The 21,394-nt window shown below is 39.3% G+C and overlaps 1 protein-coding gene and 1 non-coding gene across 2 annotated transcripts in view; one reads left to right on the top strand and one right to left on the bottom strand.

The window, feature by feature from the left end:
* Nucleotides 1–10,288: 10,288 nt before the first annotated feature.
* Nucleotides 10,289–21,394, bottom strand: part of LOC142350878 (hsc70-interacting protein-like) — a 79,553-nt gene continuing 68,447 nt past the window's right edge. The window contains exons 4-9 of the mRNA XM_075402862.1: nucleotides 18,459–18,546; nucleotides 15,833–15,970; nucleotides 15,313–15,397; nucleotides 12,807–13,020; nucleotides 12,224–12,481; nucleotides 10,289–10,827 (exon numbers count right to left, since the gene is read on the bottom strand). Coding sequence (XP_075258977.1) covers nucleotides 10,681–10,827; nucleotides 12,224–12,481; nucleotides 12,807–13,020; nucleotides 15,313–15,397; nucleotides 15,833–15,970; nucleotides 18,459–18,546 — 930 coding nt within the window. The 3' untranslated portion in view covers nucleotides 10,289–10,680. The remainder of the gene's footprint in view (nucleotides 10,828–12,223; nucleotides 12,482–12,806; nucleotides 13,021–15,312; nucleotides 15,398–15,832; nucleotides 15,971–18,458; nucleotides 18,547–21,394) is intronic.
* Nucleotides 19,198–19,270, top strand: Trnat-ugu (transfer RNA threonine (anticodon UGU)). Its single transcript has one exon. It is a non-coding gene; the product is annotated as a tRNA-Thr (tRNA).

Raw genomic sequence — 21,394 nt, 5'->3', positions numbered from 1 at the left:
ATATTAACTTAGGTCCACATAAGTCTGCCTGTTAGTAACTAAATAGATGTAAGCGAGAGATTATTATCCAATCAGAAACGAGTATTTCCAAGCATTTAAACACGTTCTAATTTACATAGAAAGTTCCAAAAAAATTCGCATATCCTGATTTTAAGTAATTATAACCGCGATATGTAGGATTAAGGTGGTTTTCGGCTTAATATTTTTAGGTTGTTTAGACGATTGTTGATCGAAAATGAACCGATTCTGCCGTCAATAACATCAGACAAAAAAACCTGTAAAAGAGCATCAAAAAAACCTTGCCGTCTAAACTCTCGCTTTTTGCTATGACCGATACTTAAACGTTGCCTTCTGTTGAATACTTTTCGTTTCAGAAATGATTATACGAAAGAGTGTTGTTTTACACCTTTCTTTTGGTACCGCTCCCTAACCCAACACAAGGTATCATCTTGAAAAAGCAAGTCCATTACTTCTCGTCAATTACACTAGATATATTCGCTAGATTTGCCAACTTGTATAATTAACCCAATTGTGATAAACTTATTAAATAGATGAATGTTGCGACAGATTCCTTCAGTGCCTATTTTGACCGAATGATGAGAGACTTTAAAACTGTGTGCACACTAAGTCACACGATATCACAGCTTACTTGACAGCAAGTGAAGCAGTTAGTGATAGTTCGTGAGAGTGGAGTATGAACTTAACTGGACGTGAATCTGCGCCGCCGAGTTACGAAGAGGCTGCTGGCCTGACGTCTTTACCTAAACCAGATGGAAGTTCCCTCCCTTATTACGACACATTCCAGCCAATAAGACCACTATTTAGACCCAAGGAGCCATCCCTATCACCACTACCTTTTCTCCCGCGGTTGAGGTTCCACCTGAAGCCACTCCGTCTTCTTCACGTGGCCCTTATACTCGGGAAGGGAACCAGTCGGCGCAGACTGTAAGACAGAAACTTTATTTTTTTTGAATATCATAATTCGATATATTTATATTGGCATTAGACGGCAAACTCCAAACCCTAATTTTCCTAACTTTTCAATCAAATATATTGGGTTATCGAAATAATTAACGGTATCAGATCAACAATTAAAAATTCCATGATCTTCAACACGGAAATCTTAAATTAAGACTTCCGCGATTTTCAATACGGAAATCTTAAGAATTCCGTAATTTTCAACACGGAAATTTTAAGATTTCCGCTATTTAGATAACCGGTCACCATCAAACCCCCCGAAAACATAAATTTCAGACGAAAAAACACCGATATTGAAATTTTTTGGTCGAATTGTCGAAAATTTGTAAAAGGTGATCAAGTCGGTTCGCATATCAGAAAATTATCTCTTATATAGAGAAAATAGAGAAAACATTAAGCTAAATTGTTCAATTTGAAATTTTTTGGTCAAATTTGATGAAATTCTAAAAATGTCTGAAAATCAATACTGAATATTGATAACCGTATTTTTGAGCTCGAATGCGTCCAGTTTACTGATTTACCGTTCCGTAATCAAGAATTTGCAGAAGAAATTGACCGAAATTTGAAAAAATTGAACAAACGCCTAAAGTTTTGACAAACTTTTCAAAATTATGATTTTTCAACTAGAAAGTTCAGTTGAGTGAAACTCATTACACACAGAAAAATTGTGAAAAAACTCACAAGCTCGGGCCTAAAGAAAAAATTATCGAATTCCCAGAATTTTGTCTCGTCGCACGATTATGTAACGTTTCGTACGCGTCCTTTTTTGTCCTTTCACTCGTCAATTGTCCGTTTTCCGTTTTTACTCTATCGTCAACCTCCCAAAACTTTGCTTTTCGTTTTCTTCGTCTACTTTTCCGGATTTCGATGTAGTATGATGTCATATACGATAAATTATGTTGTGTTTTTGTTGCAGTATTTTGAATAAGCTAGTATGCTGGTTGGTTGCTTTGGTCTTGTTGCTTTCTAGAGTGTTACTTAATTTTGTTCTAGAGTAACTGCTAGTTAGTTCCTGAACTTTTCCAATTTACTAATTTACTAGCACCCCTGTTGTAGTACATTGATTTTTGCAATAACACGGTATGTTTGCGTGGAACTGTATGATTGTTAGTTGGTTTGGGTTTTTGCCTTCTAGGGTGTGACTTAAGTTTATTCTGGAGTTACGGCTAGATTGTTTCTTCACTTTTCCGTCTTTCATGGACTACAAAAACGCTGCTTATTATTCAACTTTTGCTGTAGTTTGTTTAATATTGTTGGTATGGTGATCGGTTGTTTAGGTTTGAAAATTGCTAGGGTGTGACTTATGTTCATTCTGGAGTTACGGCTAGTAAATTTCTTGCTCTTTTCATGCTTTTAGTTTACTACTGTTTTGCTGTAAATTAGTTTGTTATTTGTATATGTTAAGCCCCACAATGACTTGTGCTAGTTTGTCTCTTGCAGTAGCATCTCTCCTTCTTCCTAGGGTGTGATTGAAGTTTGTTCTGGAGTTACGGCTAGTTTGTTCGGTTGAGTATGTTGCTGTGGTCTGCTAGTATAGTACTCCCCGACCATCGTCCCCGACTCGCTGCCTAATCGTCTCCCGCCCATTCCTTCCCGTCTTTCCGTTTCGTTGCGCGTTACTCGCTCAACGCTTCCATTCTAACCGTCCGTTTTCCCGTCGCGTCGTGAGCCCGTCGCCCGACATATCCGTTCCGCCCTTCTCGTTTCCCATTTCTTCGTGCGTCGCTCGTTCAGCGTTTCCGTTCCGTCCGTTGCATTGCCCCTTTCATACCCGCGTTTTTGCCAGTTCCGTTCCGTTTCCTGTTTCGTTGCGCTCCTATCGCCCGTCATTCCCGCCCCTTCCATCTCGTTTCTGTTTCGTCGTGCTTCGTCAATCCGGTCCTCTTTCGCCGCTTGCCTGTCTTCCTGTTTAGTCTCACGTTGCTTAGAAGCACGTGAGACGCCTTCTCCCCTTTGTTACTAACTTTCGCCGAGTAAATCATTACTTGGTTACTTCTTTCCTGCTCTTCGGCGTCTTGATTACCATGTCAACGTCATTTGGGTTCGGTACAACCCATACTCCACGTGTTCGCTAGGAAGTTACTTTCTTTGCATTGAGAAATTAGCCATTTCAAGATCACGGCTGAACAGCAAGAGAAATTGAAAAAGCTCTTTAATGCAAGATCTAATGTAGAATATGAGTTACGTATCATCCATAAGGAGATAACAGATGTCATAAACCGTCAAGACAGGGGTTTAAAGTTGAACGCTTGGTTTCTAAGTTGAAGGATATTTTCAGTAAACTGGTGCAGAAGAATGAACTATTCGACTTGGCCAGTAAAGCTGAGAACGCAGATACTATTTACCTTGTCCTTGAGCAATGGTTGGATGATGTAAATAAGAACAATGATAAGTTCTTGCTTGAGGCTAGAAACTATATTGACTCAGTTGCTGACCAAGACAGTGTATGCGAGGGCGTTAATCCTCAAGGGCAGTCTAAGATAAGTTCACGCCAAACAGCATCATCAATGTCTAGCCAGCGTAAACATGACTTCCTCCTGGCAAAACTTGAACGCGAGGAGGCTGAAAAACAAGAACAAGCTGCCATGCACCTCGCTAAACACAAACACGAAAATTCAATGAGAAAAAAGGAGCTTGAAATACAAATGGAGCAGATTGCACTTCAAGAATTGGAGGAAGACCACCGCCAGCGTGTTGCAGCAGCTAAATTAGATGAGGCTGACTTAATGGATAATCATTCATTATTTAGTCACGACTCAAGTGAATTGAATTTGCTTAAAGATAGGGGATCAGATAGGAATCAGAGACTTGCTTAGGATTTGGTAAATTTGTTTCCAGCAGGTAATTCATTGACTGCTGCAAGTAAGTTAAATTTTTCTCGTCCTGGCTCAGCAACCCCTGACCCTCCTGTTCAAGATACTGCCCCTAGTACTTCTCCAGAAAACACAAGTAATGTTGCCGGTAACTTAAATCATCTTGAAATGCTCTCTCAGTACACAATACCAGGAGTTGCCATCTCTATTGCTCAGCAGGAGTAGCTGTATCGAGAACACCTCCATGCTCAAATGCAGCAATATGGCAATGACGAAGGGGTGGGCCAGGCAAATAGTCATTCCGGTTGTGGTGTTGAGAATCCACGTAACCAAGGTCAGATCACCGTGCAAAATTTCGCACCTCCATCACTTCTACCACCTATGCAAAGCCACCGGCCACGGACTCCTGTGCTGGCACCAACAAAGTCAAACATTTTTTTACCTGATCCGTCAACAAATCCGCAGGTAAATCAGTTCACGGACCATTTCGCTGCATTTTTGTGTCCGAAAAGCCCCAGTATACCTGGTCAATTAAATCTCTCCAACCCTCATGTTCCACGACAACAGTTTGCCTCAATTTAACTTCCATAACGCAACTCAACTCCCTAATACCCCTCTCCCGACTAACTTCTCCTCATCTCCAAACCAGAACTTGAACCCGCCGCACAAAATCGCGCGGTATCATCTAGTTAACACTCAAGTTCCCGTGATCCCACTCAATATAGCACCGCAAGTAACCATCTTAAATAAACCACCGCCAAACCCCGTCTATTCCCCTCAAGCCCATCCATTACAGTGTCCCAACGCACCGAAACTTCCCTTTAACCGTAACCTTGATCTAAACTTGTGGTGTTTCCCTCAGAACAAACCCCAAATGTGAACCTGGTGTCAAATAATGCAACCGTTTTCAACAACTTTCAACCGATACTACCACAAAGCACTGCTAACCCAGCCATTAGCCACGCCATCTCAATCTGCTGCACCACAAAATGTCAATAGTAACCACGGAGCAACCTGTATCAACCAAGTAAACCCATTCAGTACGGCAACTATTTTCGATCCATCTTTTGTCACGCCGATTATCCCTCCCATGTACGGCCATGCAGCTGCTCACCGTTGTGTTGGGGTGGCCCACTGCATCCCACGCCTCCGGCGCCAGCAACCGAAAACGCAAACCTCATTAAGGCTTTAGCTGACGCCATAACGAGCTAGAGGAATGATCCGCTACCTGAATGGAAATTGTCCCAATACAGTGGCGATCCACTACAGTGGCACGAATGGTGTGGTCAATTTAAAAGCGTAATTGTCTCACAGTCCTTAACTGATGATGTGAAATTGACATACCTTAAGACCCTCATAACTGGTAAAGCTAAAACAGCAATAGCTGAGTTCGCCTACTGTGGCGCAATGTACAAAGATGCACTGAGGACCTTAGAAACGTAAATTTATTCAACCACATGCGCTCGTAAGTGCAAATCTGGATAAATTCAATAACTTTCCACCATTGAAGATGCACAATAGCGATAACGTAATTAACTATTCGGGGTGCATTTCAAGTCTTGTCAGGGTATTTAAATCGCTGTCATATGATTCGGATTTAAAGAGTGCTGTGCTTCTCAACACTGCCGTACAGAAGCTACCACCCAATATGATGGAGTCTTGGTCACTCTTCACTGTCAAAACTCATTGGGTTAAACCTACTCTTCTGGACTTTAAAGACTGGTTAAAGGAGAAGGCCGAGGTGCATGATTTAATGAAGAATACCTCAACTAAAGAAAGGAATGAAGATAACAACAACTCAGTAACAAGAACAAAAGTTGCTTCGAAGGCATTTGCTGCAAATACGCAACACAAAAGTAATCTTAAGCCGCAACAGAGTTCTCCGTTAACATCAATCTCTAGTTGCATTGTTTGCAAAGACAACCACCGGCTGTGGGAATGCCGTGTCTTTAAGGAAAAGACTCTCAAGCAGAGAACCAAGGTCGTGGCTGAGGCAAAGCTCTGATTGTATTGTTTGCGTGATAAACATATGTTCAGGCAGTGCAAAAGTCCCCGTAAATGGAGGAAAGATGGTTGCAAAAGCTCTCATAACACCTTACTTCACGGAGCTGAAAGGGTTTTTCCAGCTAAACCCTCAACAAACAACAACATCAACACTTCGAAGTTGAACGCAGGTACTAGTAGGCCATCTACGGGTCAACAGCAACCAAGCAAAACAACAACTCTGTCTTCAGTGAACAATGTCAAAGGCCTCTTTCAGGTCACGGAACCGAAACTTACTAACTCTTCTGGCACTAGTACTACGGCGTTGGTTTTATGCGATGCCGCTCGCAGTATCTCTTGGGTGTCCAATAGTCTCGCAACTAGACTCGGTTTGCAGAGTACCGCATTAAAACTGACCGTCAAGGGTATAAACACGGAAGAACTCATCAACACAAAGGTGGTTCAATTGACTGTGACACCCAATAAAGATTAAGACTTGGAAGCATTCACTGTGCGTCCCTATGTGCGGGAAACATTAAATGTAGGTTACGGCATCATTGACGTTAAGTCCATGCAAGAAACTTACCCACATCTGCCCGTCCTAGATCCTGTAAGATATAGCTATGGAAACAATGAGATGATACTTGGACAGGATGCCTACCATGCCATCCACCCGTTAGAGTACTTTGCAGCCGTCGAAAAATGCTCACCGTTCGCTGTTCGCTTGCCCATAGTTTGGGTTTTAAGCGGCCCACTTCCGTCAAGTTCAAGTCTAAACTCAAAGTGTTTCAAAGCCAATGTCGAACGGGATTATGAATTAGCTTGTCAGGCTAGGTCTTGGTATGATATGGAATCGTACGGCGCGTTCAAGCAGGTTGACCCACGGTCCGCAGTGGATGCTCGCGCGCAGGAAATACTTGAAACAACAACTTTTCATAACGGCCAAAGATACGATGTCGGTATGTTATGGGCTGATGACAACATCCAGCTCCCGAATAACTACTTTTCGTCACTGGTACAGCTCAAGTCTCTCGAAAAGCGGCTCTCGAGACACACAACATTGAACGAAAATTATGCTAATACCATCCGTGAAGAATTGGAAAAAGGTTACTTAATTACAGTCCCGGATGCTCACAAGGTCGAGCAGCGGTCGTATAAAGAGTGTTACCTACCACATCATCCCGTAATCAACCCGAACAAACCGGGGAAAGTGCGCAGGGTAATAAATGGTGCAGCAAAGTTTCACGGTACTTCTTTGAATAAATCTTTGCTCACTGGCCCCGACCTGCTCCAAAACTTAATCCATGTGCTACTTCGGTTCCGTCAACATCAATTCGCTGTGTCCGCAGATATCGAGGGTATGTTTCTCCAAGTGGGTGTCTCTGACTGTGACCAGCCATCAATGCGTTTTTCTGGCGGGAGGACCCTACAACAAATGATGTAGTGTATCAATACACGCGCCATATATTTGGGGCTAAAGACTCGCCCACATGCGCTAACTATGCACTGCAACGCACGGCCCGAGACACTGTTAGTCAGTACCCGAAAGCAACCAAAGCCGTCCTAGAAAACGTCTACATGGACGATTACTTGGATTCGGTGGAGTCACCTGAGAGGGCTCTCAATAGATCGAATGATTTGATACAATTTCAGGGAAATTGCACCAATAAGTGTACCACCAATAAATTGCACACATAAGTGTGCCAGCAAAAAAAACTAAACTGAACAAAGCACAATTGAAATTGAATGAAGTTCATGGTGGTCAAACTTTTTGTCAATATCTTCAAAAACAACAAAAAAATACTGGTGCTGCAATTTATCTTTACTCGTCTGCAATTCCGTTCACTCCTCAAAGACAAAAACAATGAAACTAATAATTTTATACCTATAAAGCGTACGAGAAGATTCTATTCGAAACAGACTCTTCAGCTAGTCCTCTGCTTTTTTGTTTGACTGCTTTCACATAAGCTCATGTTTTTTGTCTTCAATGAGGGGATCAACTAACTTCTGCCATGGATGCTCAAGCCATCGCATAGAAACTATATTCAAACTTTTTTAATTAAAATTTTTTAATCCACGCAAATTTTGTGACAAATTTCAGCAATGAGTTATTGTGAAACTAAATTGTACTTTTATCGCTGAAAAGATCTTTTCCGTAAAAAATTGTTCTCACCAAACAACTGGTTGAATCAACGAAGTCTGTTGCACACGTATTTCAAAGATGAGTCTCAACGTTATGGTTGATTTCAGTCACACTATTTTCAAGTTGTGATAATGTGTTTCTATATGAAGAAAAAACTTTGTTCCAATTAATTGTTCATTTTTCTGTAGAAATTTCTAAGCCTAAAATCTGCGATTATGTTGCTCGCTCTCAGGACTACAAATTCAAAAACAATCAACCAATTGATAGAACACTACCGCGATGTCTCCTGAATCAAGCGCAAAAAATTGACTGTAAACTAACAAAACTTTTCTAAAAGTACTATTTCGCTTGCACTTGGTTGTAAGTTTTAATCTTCCCTCTTAACGAGACCAGTCCCATACCAATTAGCATCAGACCTGCTGCTTGAGCCACTGCTTTTCAAAAGCAGATTGGGCGGAAAACTAAACTGGCCCGGAGAAATCGAAAAAAACTCGCGAAATGTGAAAAAGCGGAAAACAATAGATAAAGTGAAACTAAAGTAATTATTAGAACACTGACGATGCCAACAAACGTCATCAATATAGAATATACCAAAGCAACGACAGAATATAACATAACCAACCAACGTTGGTCGAAATGCTCGCTACCGGCCGGGTAGCGGTTGGCTTAAATATTCATCAGGAATGATCTAGGGAGGATAGCTTTAGCATAATTGTGTAAGGGTTGGGGGTGGGTAAAGTTGGGGAGGGGGTAAGCTGCCTTTACACCATAATTCATGTCTCCGAAAAGATTTAGTTTAATTGCATACTTTTAGTATAATAAGAAGAGAAGCTCTAAAGGCCCTTTACGCCCTCCGAGAGCTACATGTTTATCCTATTTTTGAGGACAAAACTCAAATTAGTTAAAAAAAAATCGCATATAGAAGACCACTGGACAATTATATCTGCTACAAACTTCGTTTAAGAGCAATTAATTATGAACACTAATAACATAAATCAATTAAAAAAAAATCTAATTTAACAGAACATAACCCACTAACCTTCAGGCGAATTGCTCTCAGACAAATGGCGAGCATTTGGCTTCGTCAGTAGCTAGGCACGGTTTAGTGAGGCTAGCTCTAGCTTAATTGAAGGGGCGTAAGTGAGCGCAGCCCGGGGGGAGTGCACCCGGGGCCTGACGGGATGGCTATAATGGGGGGAGGGGTCAATCTCTAAGAACCGCCCTTCGCACATAAGTTTAAGTCTCCAAAACAAAATCTGTTAATCACATACTTGAAGACTAGTGAGCTGAAAAGCTCTAAGAGCACTTAATGCGCGCTGGACGCTACCTGTTTATCCAGTTTTTGAGGAAGAAAAGTCAAATGCGTCAGACGAAAAATTGGTCAAGCAAAAATTTGCATCAAAAAGTATCTAATATTATTGCTACAAACTTCGTTTGAGAGCAATTAGAAGTTTCGGAGAAATTTGTACATCAACTCAAAAATGGTTATCTTTGTATTTATCTTGCCAATCCCTGACCTCAAAAATTATAAGAATATCGCATATTGCTGAGAATGCGCTATTTTCCTCTGTATTGACATTTTTACTTAGACAAGATATTTTTCTCCACAAATTCCAATTTGTACTAACCCTTACTGTTTTGTACTAACCTCAGATCTTCTTCATGTGCTTGATCTTTATTTTTGAAAAAATATAAGTACTTTGAACATTAACATAAACTGACTAACGTCGGATAAAGTGCTCTCGAACAACAGGTGAGGGGGATATTTAATTTAGGAGTGCAGCTTACAGATTTTTTATGGGCGAATAACAACTGCTTTTATATTTGCAAAACTTCAATTCGTATTGAGAGCAATTGAAATAAATCAAAATAAAGAAGTGAAGAGTGAAAAGTTACTTGAGTAGTCACATAATGTTTTAGAAAAGCGCAACAACGATCAAGCAAAAACTTTGTAAAAAGATCAACACGATTATAATAATTGCTTCAAATTTCGTTCAAGGGCAGCTATAAACTTTCTGCAGATCAAAATAATTGATCTAGAAACTACTTTGTTTCAAATTGAACCAATGTTGATTGAATAGGAAAACATCAAAAATCCTTGAGTGATATTTCATTTTCTCATATCAACAATTATTTATGTCAGAAATTATTGGTCGTCTGAGCTATAATTTAGGATATATTCCATCCACTCTGGTCTTTTGCTGGCGCCACACTTTTATGGGTTTTCGTGAGAAGTGGACAACTGAAGTTTACTGTGATGAAAAGAAGGACTGACGCTATGGTAGTTTCTTTCATAAAAAACGCCTAACTTCCTCGCGTAAGGATTATTTCATCTCTGAACCGAGACCTCCTAAAAGATGAAAACCTGCAATATGATAAACAACTTTATTTAGACGAAAGCATCAAGATAAACAACATTTCAAGATATAAATTAACAGCATCAGAAAGTGAGGCACATGTTATGTACATGCTTACAACTTTATCAAGTTTTTCTGAGTTCGCTTATTATTTTCGGGCGGTAAACTTCTTTTCCTTGTAAAACGTTCTATCAAATCCAACTACACATGCTAATTTAGCTCGACTTAAACGATATGTGGTTTATTTGACTCGAAAAATAATAAAAGGTCAAGCCAACCCCCTTAAAAAACCTTAAATATTGGATGGGATACAATAGCGTTCCAAAAGCGTACTACGGAAAAGAAAACGGCTCAAATTACAATCGAACATTTCCGAACCGATTGTTGGGAACTCTTTTTAGATGTTTTAAACTCCGAAATCTCCACCTGCAGCGCCTCCAAACTTGGTGGCCAGTTTTTCCAGAACTTTCTGTACTTTTGGATTGTCTTCGTACTTGGAGATGTTGCTAGGATCTTTCTGGACATCCATGAAGGCGTTCATCACCTCTGGGTCCTGAAAGACAGCAAAAAGCTGTGAAAAAACTTTGCCTACAAGTCTCACATTCGTTTCTGCCTTAATTAACAACTTCAGTCTCACTTGAACTAGATCTATATTCCATTCTAACCAGAATCCGATAGCTTCAGATATAACATAGTTCAAACTAGTCTACAGCAATTGCTGACACATCCACAAATATAACTAAACTTTAAAAACATAACCGACTAACGTCGGGCGAATTGCTCTCAAACGACCGGTGAGCGGTTGGCTTCGTCAGTAGCTAGGCCATGTTTAGTGAGGCTAGCTTTAGCTTAATTGAAGCCGCGTAAGTGAGCGCAGCGCTGGGTGGGGGGGGGGGGGTGCACAAACTAAAATTGCTACAAACTTCGTTTGAGAGTAATTAATAAATCGAGATCAGGCCAAACTACTTAACCTGTTAATAAAAAACATACCCGGCAGATTGCCGGAAAATAGCCGCCGTTGATTCAAATAAGCATGATTGGGATTGAAATAACAGAAGATATTGAAAAAAAAAGATTTTTGTACAAAAACATTTTTTTAAGTCCGATTTATTTTGATGGCATTTCGTAGTTGAACATACTTCTGTTTCTTAGAGAGAGGCTACAGGGGCTCCTATCAATAACAATAAGCATTAGAGATGGTAAATAAGACTTATAGGAACGACGTTCAAATAGCGGGCATCTAAAATTGGGCTTTATGGGTTTATCCCGTTTCTATTTCTGACATCCATTTTTGTACTAACTCTGTTCATTTTGAATTGCTTTGCTGAGCAACTGATGTTCAAAATCACTTTTAGCAGAATGAGAGAAGAGAGAAACTAGCCTAGAGAAGTCAAAAAGATTTCACGCAAAATGTTGAAAAGGCGGCAAAATGAGGTAAAGCGAAACATTTTTTTATTCGACGAAGTAAAAAAAAAATAGGAGCGCTATAATAGCCGGCTGAGAAGATGAGGGCGGCTATTAATTACAAACATAACCGACTAAAGTCGGGCGAATTGCTCAAACCACCGGCGAGCGGTTGGCTTCGGTAGTACACAGCTGGGGCTCAGAGATGCTTGCATTGGGCGTAAGGCTCTAAGAAAGCATAATGCCCTCCGAGCGTTATCTGTTTATCCCGTTTTAAAGACGAAAACCCAAATGGGTTAGACGAAAAATCGGTCAAGCGAAAAATCGCATAAAATACCACAGGACTAATATAATAGCTACAAACTTTGTTTGAGAGCAATTAAATACTTTCTCAGTTTCAAGACTTATTGTTCTGATGTAAGCATATGTAGAAATCAATTACTGAAGTAGTGGGGAAAATTGACCATTCAACACAGCAAAAGCCAAAAAGCCATAAGTAAAATTTCATGAACACAAAAGGTGCTGACACCTATCAGCTATTTTACCTGCATAGCAACCAAGATCTCTGGATCTCCCAAAATATCCTGCAAATTTCCAGGCATCCCCACTCCTGCACCTGCACCTGGAAACCCTCCGGCTCCGAAATCTGGCATTCCTCCGGCTGCTGCTCCTCCTTCGGCGGCTTCACGGGCTGCTTTCTCGTTTTCCTCTTTTGCTTTCCTAATTCGCTCTTTTCGCTCTTCAATCTTTCTTTCAGTTTTCTGCCGCTCTACGGCTACATTGTAATCGCGCATTTTAGTTGCCTAAAGATGTTAAAGAAAGAGCTCCTGCAAAGATTATGACAACTTTTTCAACTCCTACACCTCCAGCGGTTTGAAGACCTGACTTCAAATGATAGACCATACAAAAGTCACATACAAGATTTCATTTTCCCTCTATTTTAAAGGGGAATGTTTCGGTGTCCAGAACCGTGAAGCCAAACTTTTTTTCGATTTCCTATAGACAATAAATTTGCCCCAGTTCTTTTCGTAATTTTTGTTAATTAGTCAGTGCTTTCGTTATGACCCCATTGTATCGCCATTTATATTAATTTATTTACTATACTTGGACAATCTAAAGATTTCTAACGTTTGACTTATTCTCTCTGATCCAATCTTCAAGTGTTTCATTAGAGTCAATTCTCGCACTTTGGCTAAAGTCATTCTGGGCAATTTCGAAGTTTCCCAGCAGCATGTTAGCCCTTCCTCTCCACATGAGTGCCTGAGCCGAGTCAGGATTTGCGGTCAGGGCTCGATCACAATCCTTCAAGGCAGCCGAGGGTCGTTTCAGTTTACACAGCACACTAAACATGAAATTCAATGAGTTATTTTCCCCTTCCCCTCCCGGCAACAAAACTTTTGTTTTCAATAACATGTGACAACAAGTTGCGAATGAGAGCTATTTAGCTGGAAGATCGTCAGACAATAGACTGCGATAGCTTCATAGACCTGCAGTTTCAAAATGACACCAAAAAAAATTAAGACTGAAGAGGAGAAATTTCATTTGATCTCAACTTTAATTTAAATTAGGCAAAACTCTTTTGGAAAGTGAGGAAAGTCGTTTTTGAGAATGAGGTAAGTCACGGGTTATCAAATAATTAATCCTGTGCATGAACAAAAACACTCGCTCGAAGAGTGAAGAATAACAAGTCCTGACGTACAATTCAAAAAATTTTCATTGAAAAACAACAAACTAGGCCTAGAACGAAGATAGCTGAACTGGGAAAACCATTTCTAAAAAAGATCAGATCAAAAAAATTTTTATAAAAACAGAAATTCAATGTCAAAACGCCGCATGTGAACAAAAAACCACCATCAAGAAAGAGAAATTTGGTTCAAACAAAAAACTAGGCCTAGAATGAACTATGAATGGATTGGGAAAATCCGACACAAAAAATCGAAAAAACAGAAAAAAATCAAAGTGAAATGTGAACATGTGCCGCATGTCAACAAAAAACCACTAGCGAGAAAACGAATTTTTGTTCAAACAACTTTTTCTCACCCTACTTTAAAATTACCAAAATTTACCACAATCACTACTCCAATTTGACTTCAAAAATCATGAAATGTGAGAACAGATCTTAAAAAAAGACAGTGCTCCAATACAATTCAAATCCTTTGAATTGTAAAAAGGAAGAGCGCCTAAATAATAGCCGTTGAGAGGCTGACGGCGGCTATTAAAAATAGAATTTAAATTGTAGATGCTTGTGATATCAGCGTGTTGAATGCCAGTTTTCATAAAAAACGCAAGAACGGTATACAATGAATCTAAACTAAATCTTATTTAAGATAGAACAGAAAAGCAGAGGCAAGCAAAAACCACAACTGTCAAAAAATAAGATAGAACAGAAAATCAGAGGCAAGAAAAAATCACAACTGCCAAAAAATGAAATAACTGAGAAATATTGAACATTTGATAAAATTATTTGGTGGTCATGTCTCCAAGGCAAACATTTTAAAGCACAAATCTGCTCAAGAACCCAGCTGCCAGCTCAGAAGAGCTTTTAATAACCTCTTGTACACAGACAATACAAAAATGAGATTTTCAAAAACCGTGAAAAAATTGCAAAAATTATTGCTAATTGTTTAACTATTTTGACATAACTCCTCGCCAGTCATTTTTCTAGACTACAGGCTAGTACAAAGATGATTGGGCATAAGAGAAAAAAAAGCAGAAACAAAAAAATGAGCAAAAAAATAATTAAAATCTGCTAAAGGTCTTGCAGCTAATTTCCTCAAAATCAAAATTGGGCAGGTTGAAAGAAACAGCTGAACGCTTTCAATCCAAATTAATACCCAGTGGGCTATACCTGTTTATTCCGCTTGGAAAGCTCAAAGTCATGGAAAAAATGTAAACCGACCTTACAAAAAGAACAAGACAAATAATTTGGATGATAAAAACCAAGAGAAGGCTAATAGTAGCTCCCCTAAGCTAAAGCAGCTACTAAAAAGAATGAGACCTTAAAAAATTTATCAGTTTTTCTTATAAATCTTTTGAAGTTTTTCAGATAATTTGTTGCGATAAATTAAATTTATATACTGAAAATCTGCTCACAAATAACTCACAACTAACGTGATTTATCTTCAAATATATAACTTCAAATCAACCCAGTAAAGCAAGCTGAATTAGTTTTGACCAAAAGATATTCAAGAAAGTGGAAAAGACGCGCTCCAATTAATATAAAAAATAACCTCGAAAAAACTGTAGCAAACGCTTCCTCCTGTTGGAGTCGTATAAGGTCTCCACTCAGCCATCTCTATCGCTGCTATTAAATAACCAAGGCTAAATGAGCTTGTCAGCAAACCCGGCTCCCCCGTTGTATTTTAACTCGTCGTTGACAAGTTTTGAAGAGTTTGTTACTTTTTTGTTGCCGTATCATCGTCTAGAAAGATTCTGTTAACTTTCCTTAAATTCTCAAATAATAAAATGCTGATAAGATTAAACGTTACGTAGGCTTTCAACTGTTACTAGCTTTTAAGTCTTTTAAATTTATCTATGGATCACACGAAGAGACTAAACAAAGCAGTACTCTTATGCAAAATAAACAAACGTTCACAGATAAGTTAAGAAGAAGCCCTCTCAATCCTTAACATACCTGGCTCGCTTGGCTAAAATGGGCGCTGATGAGGAGTTGCATTTGACAGCCTCAGTGAACAGTTTCAAGGCTTCCTCTAAGTCTCCTGAAACCATAAATAACTCAATAACTCTCCACCCCACATCTAATGAAAAAAATGGAGTGCTAAATCAAACGTACAGTTAAGGACAAGGAGTAAATAATTACTCATTTAACTCGCGTCTATGAAGCGCAACATCAAGGGTAAGCCAGCGATTAAAGCATCTGCCCGTTGTAGAAAATCTATATCTATAGGAACCGATAGAATTATGGGAACCATTTTGAATGACTATTTCAAAAACGAGCACTGCAGAATACGTATTTACTAACCACCTACCCCTACACCTCACCCCCTCTATTTAAACACCAGATCGTATATGTCAGTACATAAATTCATTATCATATTATCATATGTACACGAGCATAAAGGGCTTAAAAGTTATTCACCCCTACGGTGTGTAAGGGACCATCGAGATTCCAGACAAGTGAGTGGGGAACTTACCATCGCTGAGCGCAGACATGGCCTGTCCTCTCAACTCTCCACTCTTGTCCATCATCTCTTCAGAAATATCCTCCACTTCATCAGGCAACTCTACTTCCTCGTATTCACCCTCTTCTATCACGTACGACATATCGAACTCTAGGAGGCAAGGAAAATAAGAGCCAAGTGAGTTGCTTTGTAAGTGCTTTGTAAAATTGAATTTCTAATCACTAAAAATACCGTCGACAGATTGTCAGAAAACAGCCGCGAAAAAGACTGTTAACCCCATAGATTAAAAAGACCACCACGACCCCAGACAAAAAAGCGCGACCCAAAATAAATAAGATTCAGATTTTAAAATCTATCTGTGTTTTCAAATCAAATTTCAAACATTGTCTCAAGCAATATATCAAAACCACCCAATTGGGGTCAGATATTACAAGATAAGGAAACAAAAAAATTACTTTTAACAGCCCGTGTGATAAATTAGCTTAGTACAAAACATAGCCGGCAGAGTGCCGGAAAATAGCCGCCGTTGACGCGCTTGATGCACATCGGAATTGAAACAGAAAAAAAAAGAAATTGACCGATTTTTTCCTCTATTTTTTTTTCATTGTCAAAAAATGTTTTAATTTGGCGCGCAATTTCCGTTGTATTTTAAAATTATACTAAATTTAGCTTCTAAACTGAAAGCTAATAAGCTTGATACCAATGTCAGCTAGCAAACACTCTAATAAACTTTAATAACCTAATTCTCAATGACTTAATGACCGGACTTTATCGGTTTATCCCGTCTCTTTTGATTTTGATCTTTTGACTTTGACAGTATTCACTACATTGCGTAATTGAATGCGTGAATATATTTAAAAACCATTCAGTTGAAACAGTGAGAGAAGTAAGTCAGAAGTCAAACGTGAAAATTGTGACTTTTGTAACACAAAAAACGTGCTCAAAAGGTAAAGCAAATTAAAAAACATAGCAGGACAAGTCCTGAAAAACAATTCAAAGAATTTTCATTGAAAACAAAAAAAAACTAGACCTAGAACGGAATATGAGTGAATTGGAAAAACCGTTTCTAAAAAAATCAAAAATTTAAAAAAAAAACAGAAAATCAATGTCAAAATGCCAGATGTGAAGAAAAAACCACTAACGAGAGAGGGAAATTTGGTTCAAACAAAAAACTAGGCCTAGAATGAACTATGAATGGATTGGTAAAACCATTCAGAAAAAAATTCAATCCAAAAAATCGAAAAAACAGTAAAAACTAAAGTGAAATGGCCGCATGTGAACAAAAAACCACAACCGAGAAACCGAATTTTTGTTCAAACAGCGTTTTCTCACTCTACTTTAAAATTAGAGCGAAACAACTTCCCGCCCCAAAACCACCCGCTTTTTCGCTCCACTTCCTGTTTCGGTGTGACCAAAATCACTACTCCAATTTGACTTCAAAGAATCATGAAAATGTGTGAACAGATCTTTAAAAAAGACAGCGCCCCAATACAATTCAAATTCGTTGAATTGTAAAAAAAAAACATAGCAGGACAAGTACTGACGTACAATTCGAAGAAAATTTGATGACTAAACAAAAATTAGACCTAGAACGGACTATGAGTGAACAAAAAAACCACTAAGCGAGAAAGAGAAAATTGGTTCAAACAAAAAAAATTAGGACTAGAATGAATTATGAATGGATTGGGAAAACTATTTAGAAAAAATCCGATCCAAAAAATCGAAAAAAAAAACAGAAAATCAAAGTAAATTGCCGCATGTGAACAAAAAGCCTCTAGCGATAAAGCAATTTTTTTCAAACACAGTTTTCTCACACTACTTTAAAATTAGAGTGAAAAAACTTCACGCCGCAAAACCACTTGCTTTTTCGCTCTCGCTCCACTTTCTGTTTCAGCGTGACCAAAATCACTAATCCAATTTGACTTCAAAGATCATGAAATGTGTAAACAGATCTTAAAAAAAGACAGCGCCCCAATACAATTCAAATTCTTTGAATTGTAAAAAAGAGAGCGCCTAAATAATAGCCGTTAAGAGGCTGACGGCGGCTATTAAAATGACAAAACAAAAATTGATGCTGTTGAAAGCCGAGGAAAGGGACAAGAAACGAAGAACTGAACATTCGAAACTTTTTGAACTATTCTCTTCAAGTTGCGAAGTCACAAATGTGGTCCACAGAGATTGCTATTCCATACTGTTATGGAGGGAGTGTTGGGAGGGCTGGACAACTGGGGGTCCAAATCGATAGGTGGAAGAGGGCGGACGGGTCAGCGTTAGGCGTGGTGGTAACTGCGGCGGGGGGGGGGGGGTCTTCTCGAAACAGGTTCGGTGAATTTCAGACTAAAGCGTAAGGCTCTAAGAGAGCTGCTCAGCAACTTAATTCCCTTCGGGCTTTACCGGTTTATCCCATTTTTGAGGACGAAAAGTTGAGAATCAGGCAATATCGTTTTTTTTAAGTCTGCATTAAAAATAGCCTAAAATTGATGTCGATCAAACTACCAGAAACACCGCCTGCAACCAAACAACCTCCTAGACTGAAAGACATAGGCAGTAACCGATTTAATACTTATTACTGGTCAATCTAGCAATCTTTAGCAATTAATAGTATATTTTCGGGCTAGTAATTAAGTGATTAGCTCACCCGGTTTGGGAATTTCATCTTCTTCAACTTCCTCGACAAGTGGCTCGCCAGTCTTTACAGTCTCTTCCTCTTTTGGTGCTTCGGGTGACTTAAATAGAAGATGCAAATTTAAGACAAGAGAACAAGGATTTCTTCAGCTTCGGACTATTTATAAACAACGGTTGCAATTTGTGTTGTGTATATAGCTCAATACTATGAGTGAAAAAAGCGCGTCCGGGGGAGAGGGGCGTAAAGGAGGATCTCTGAGTGCGGGGGGTATGTGGGTTATTGAGATTAGAGGACCGATAACTTTTACGCCCCCCGGTTGCACGTGCTATGTTCTACATAGTAGAGTGCTATATAACAACACAAATTATAGAATATTTTTCGTTTGTCCCCCCCCCGTTACAGAGCACGTGTCATTACATGCTAAATCATTATGTAAAAATAAGTCACGTTCGTCTGGGGGTGTAAATAATGTGCAACGCCCACTAAGCTGAGGGGGGGCATTAAAAAGACGGCGGAGGAGAAACAGAATAAATCCCAAAAATTATTGAAGGATCTATTTTGTACTATACAATACCAAACAAACCAACGCTGTCACATCTGCAGTTTATTTCATTCTACTAAATAAAAACGCGTCATTACTACTCGAGCATACACTTAATATATGTCTTATAGCTCTGAACGAATTAAAAGTCAATGCGTAACTTCAGATATTATTGACTTCTTGATGATCATTATCACTAACAGAATTATCGGCTCTGTAGCATAGTGGTTAATGCGCCGGTCTTGTAAACCGGAGATCAGTGGTTCAAATCCGCTCAGAGCCTCTTTTACACACTCCTTTTGAAGAAGTAGACATCTTGTTCTCTACCGAACAACGACATAACTAACAACCAATCAGCTATTGCAGCATTAAGCAATAAATTTTCGGGTCTTTCCCATTATAGCCCCCCCCCATTATGGTATATTTACCATGATTGGGGGGGGGGGGGGGCTATAGGTTATCTGACCACTAAGCTGGGGGGGGGGGGGGCTGTAATGGGAAAGACCCAAATTTGCTGTAATAATGGCCCCTCGGTGAAATATGACCAACTGTAATTAACATTAACATTCTTTTGGATTCATTCCCTTTCACTGCTCCTATTCTTTTCATAATATTTGAAAACAAAAATCCTGTACTTATCAACTATTTGAATTTCAGAAAAAATATGCTGTTCAGATTTAAAAAAAAAACTGTGAATGGGATAGCACAAATTAAACGCAAAATTTAAAAAAAGAGCCGGCATGAGCCTGAGCGAGGCACTGTTCCGTTATCAAACCATTCGTTGGGACGGAGGGCAATTAGGGAAAGAACCGATTTTTCTGACAAGTTGGGGTCGAATCAAGGCTAGAATGAATGGTGAAAAAAGAACGCCTCGAAGACGTTATTTTAAAAATAGCTCACTAAGCCTTGATCTGCTCTTTATGGCTAAGGTTAATATTTATTCGATCTTAACTGTCTAGATATTGGGCCTTTTAAATCAATTTCCTGCCATTCCTATGCAGACCAACTTTTCCTCTAATAACACCCGACTGATTTATGAGAGGCTTTCTGAAAATCAAAGCGCAATTCAATTTTCTGTGTCCTGATTGTCTTAACTAAGGCACATTTTGCCTAAGTACTCAATGATATTACTGATTCTTGAGCGTTTATCGTAGACACCTTGTAGTTGAATCAAGTGGAGAGAACAGACAACAAGGTAGCTTTTGTCCAAGACGAAGGGCGTAGACATACCTCTTTTAAATTTCTCAGAGAAGTCTAATTGAGCGGTAGTTTGAGACCTATTTCTTATTTCCATCTTTAGACGTAGGGACCCTCTCATTGCTACGAAATACCCGTTGTGATATTTTTCAAGATTAGGTGAAGCAATAGTAGTTTGGATTTCCAAGGGTTTATACAAGTCGTGTTGTTAATGTCTCTTCTAATTGTAACAGCTGCCACACTTGGATAGAATACGCTATGTCAACGTGTTGGCTAAACAGTAATTAGACATGAAGAAATCCTAGTATAATTTGCTCAGGATTGTTTTTTGTTCATGTTCTCACTGCATCTCTGCAGCTACGATTGACTACGTTGAAGAGCAGAGTCGTTCTAAGTTCAGTAATTATCCGTTTTTGACAGCGTGTTTTTGGCAATTATATATTCGCCACGACTGGGCACTCTAAATATACCATAATGGGGGGGGGGGGGGGGGCTATAATTTCATGGGGCTATAATGCGAAAGACCCCAAAAGACCTTAAATATACGTCATAATTGTTGTTTGTTATTGATATAAAACGGTAAGTCACGGAGCTTCATATAGAGGGACAGCGCGAGTAGATGTAATCCACTTCATCTCTCTCACTTGGACATGATCACAATTTTACATATCTGATCTGTTTGGCCTCCAGGCGAGCAGTAAATCAGAAATTGTCATTAGGTAACCAGTGTATGAGTGCCGTCTTGTCTGGCATATTCAGCAATCCGAGAGGTTTCTTTGGAAACGTACTGTCTACATTAACGTAGCAGTTTCAACAGATATGAAGAGCTTAAAATCGCATGATTCCCTCGAAGTTTGATTCTTCAATACCAGCTTGTCTCCAAATGTACCGAAGATGAAAAGTTACGCTGGCGAAGGGTTACGCTTGCAAAGATGAAGTGATGGGTCATTGTCCTCCCCGCATGGTTAAGTGGCCTGCATCTCAGTTAACATTTCGCTTCAGTAACGATGGTGCTGAAGATATCAGGGGTCAGCTAGAAACGGGTCACCTGGATTCAAGCAACCTTCTTGGTTATCTTTACACCTGAACCCCAATGAATTGAGCAGATATATTACTTTCAATTTTTTTTCCGCAATAGGTAGATCGGTAGACGCGTTGAGTACGCACAGCAACCATAAACCAGGGCACCATATTGAATTAAAGGTGTTAC

Source organism: Convolutriloba macropyga, chromosome 12, assembly GCF_964194025.1.
Source record: "Convolutriloba macropyga chromosome 12, txConMacr16.3, whole genome shotgun sequence".
NCBI lineage: Eukaryota > Metazoa > Xenacoelomorpha > Acoela > Convolutidae > Convolutriloba > Convolutriloba macropyga.
Note: the sequence above shows the minus strand (reverse complement) of the source record. Positions and strands in the feature narration are given on the sequence as shown.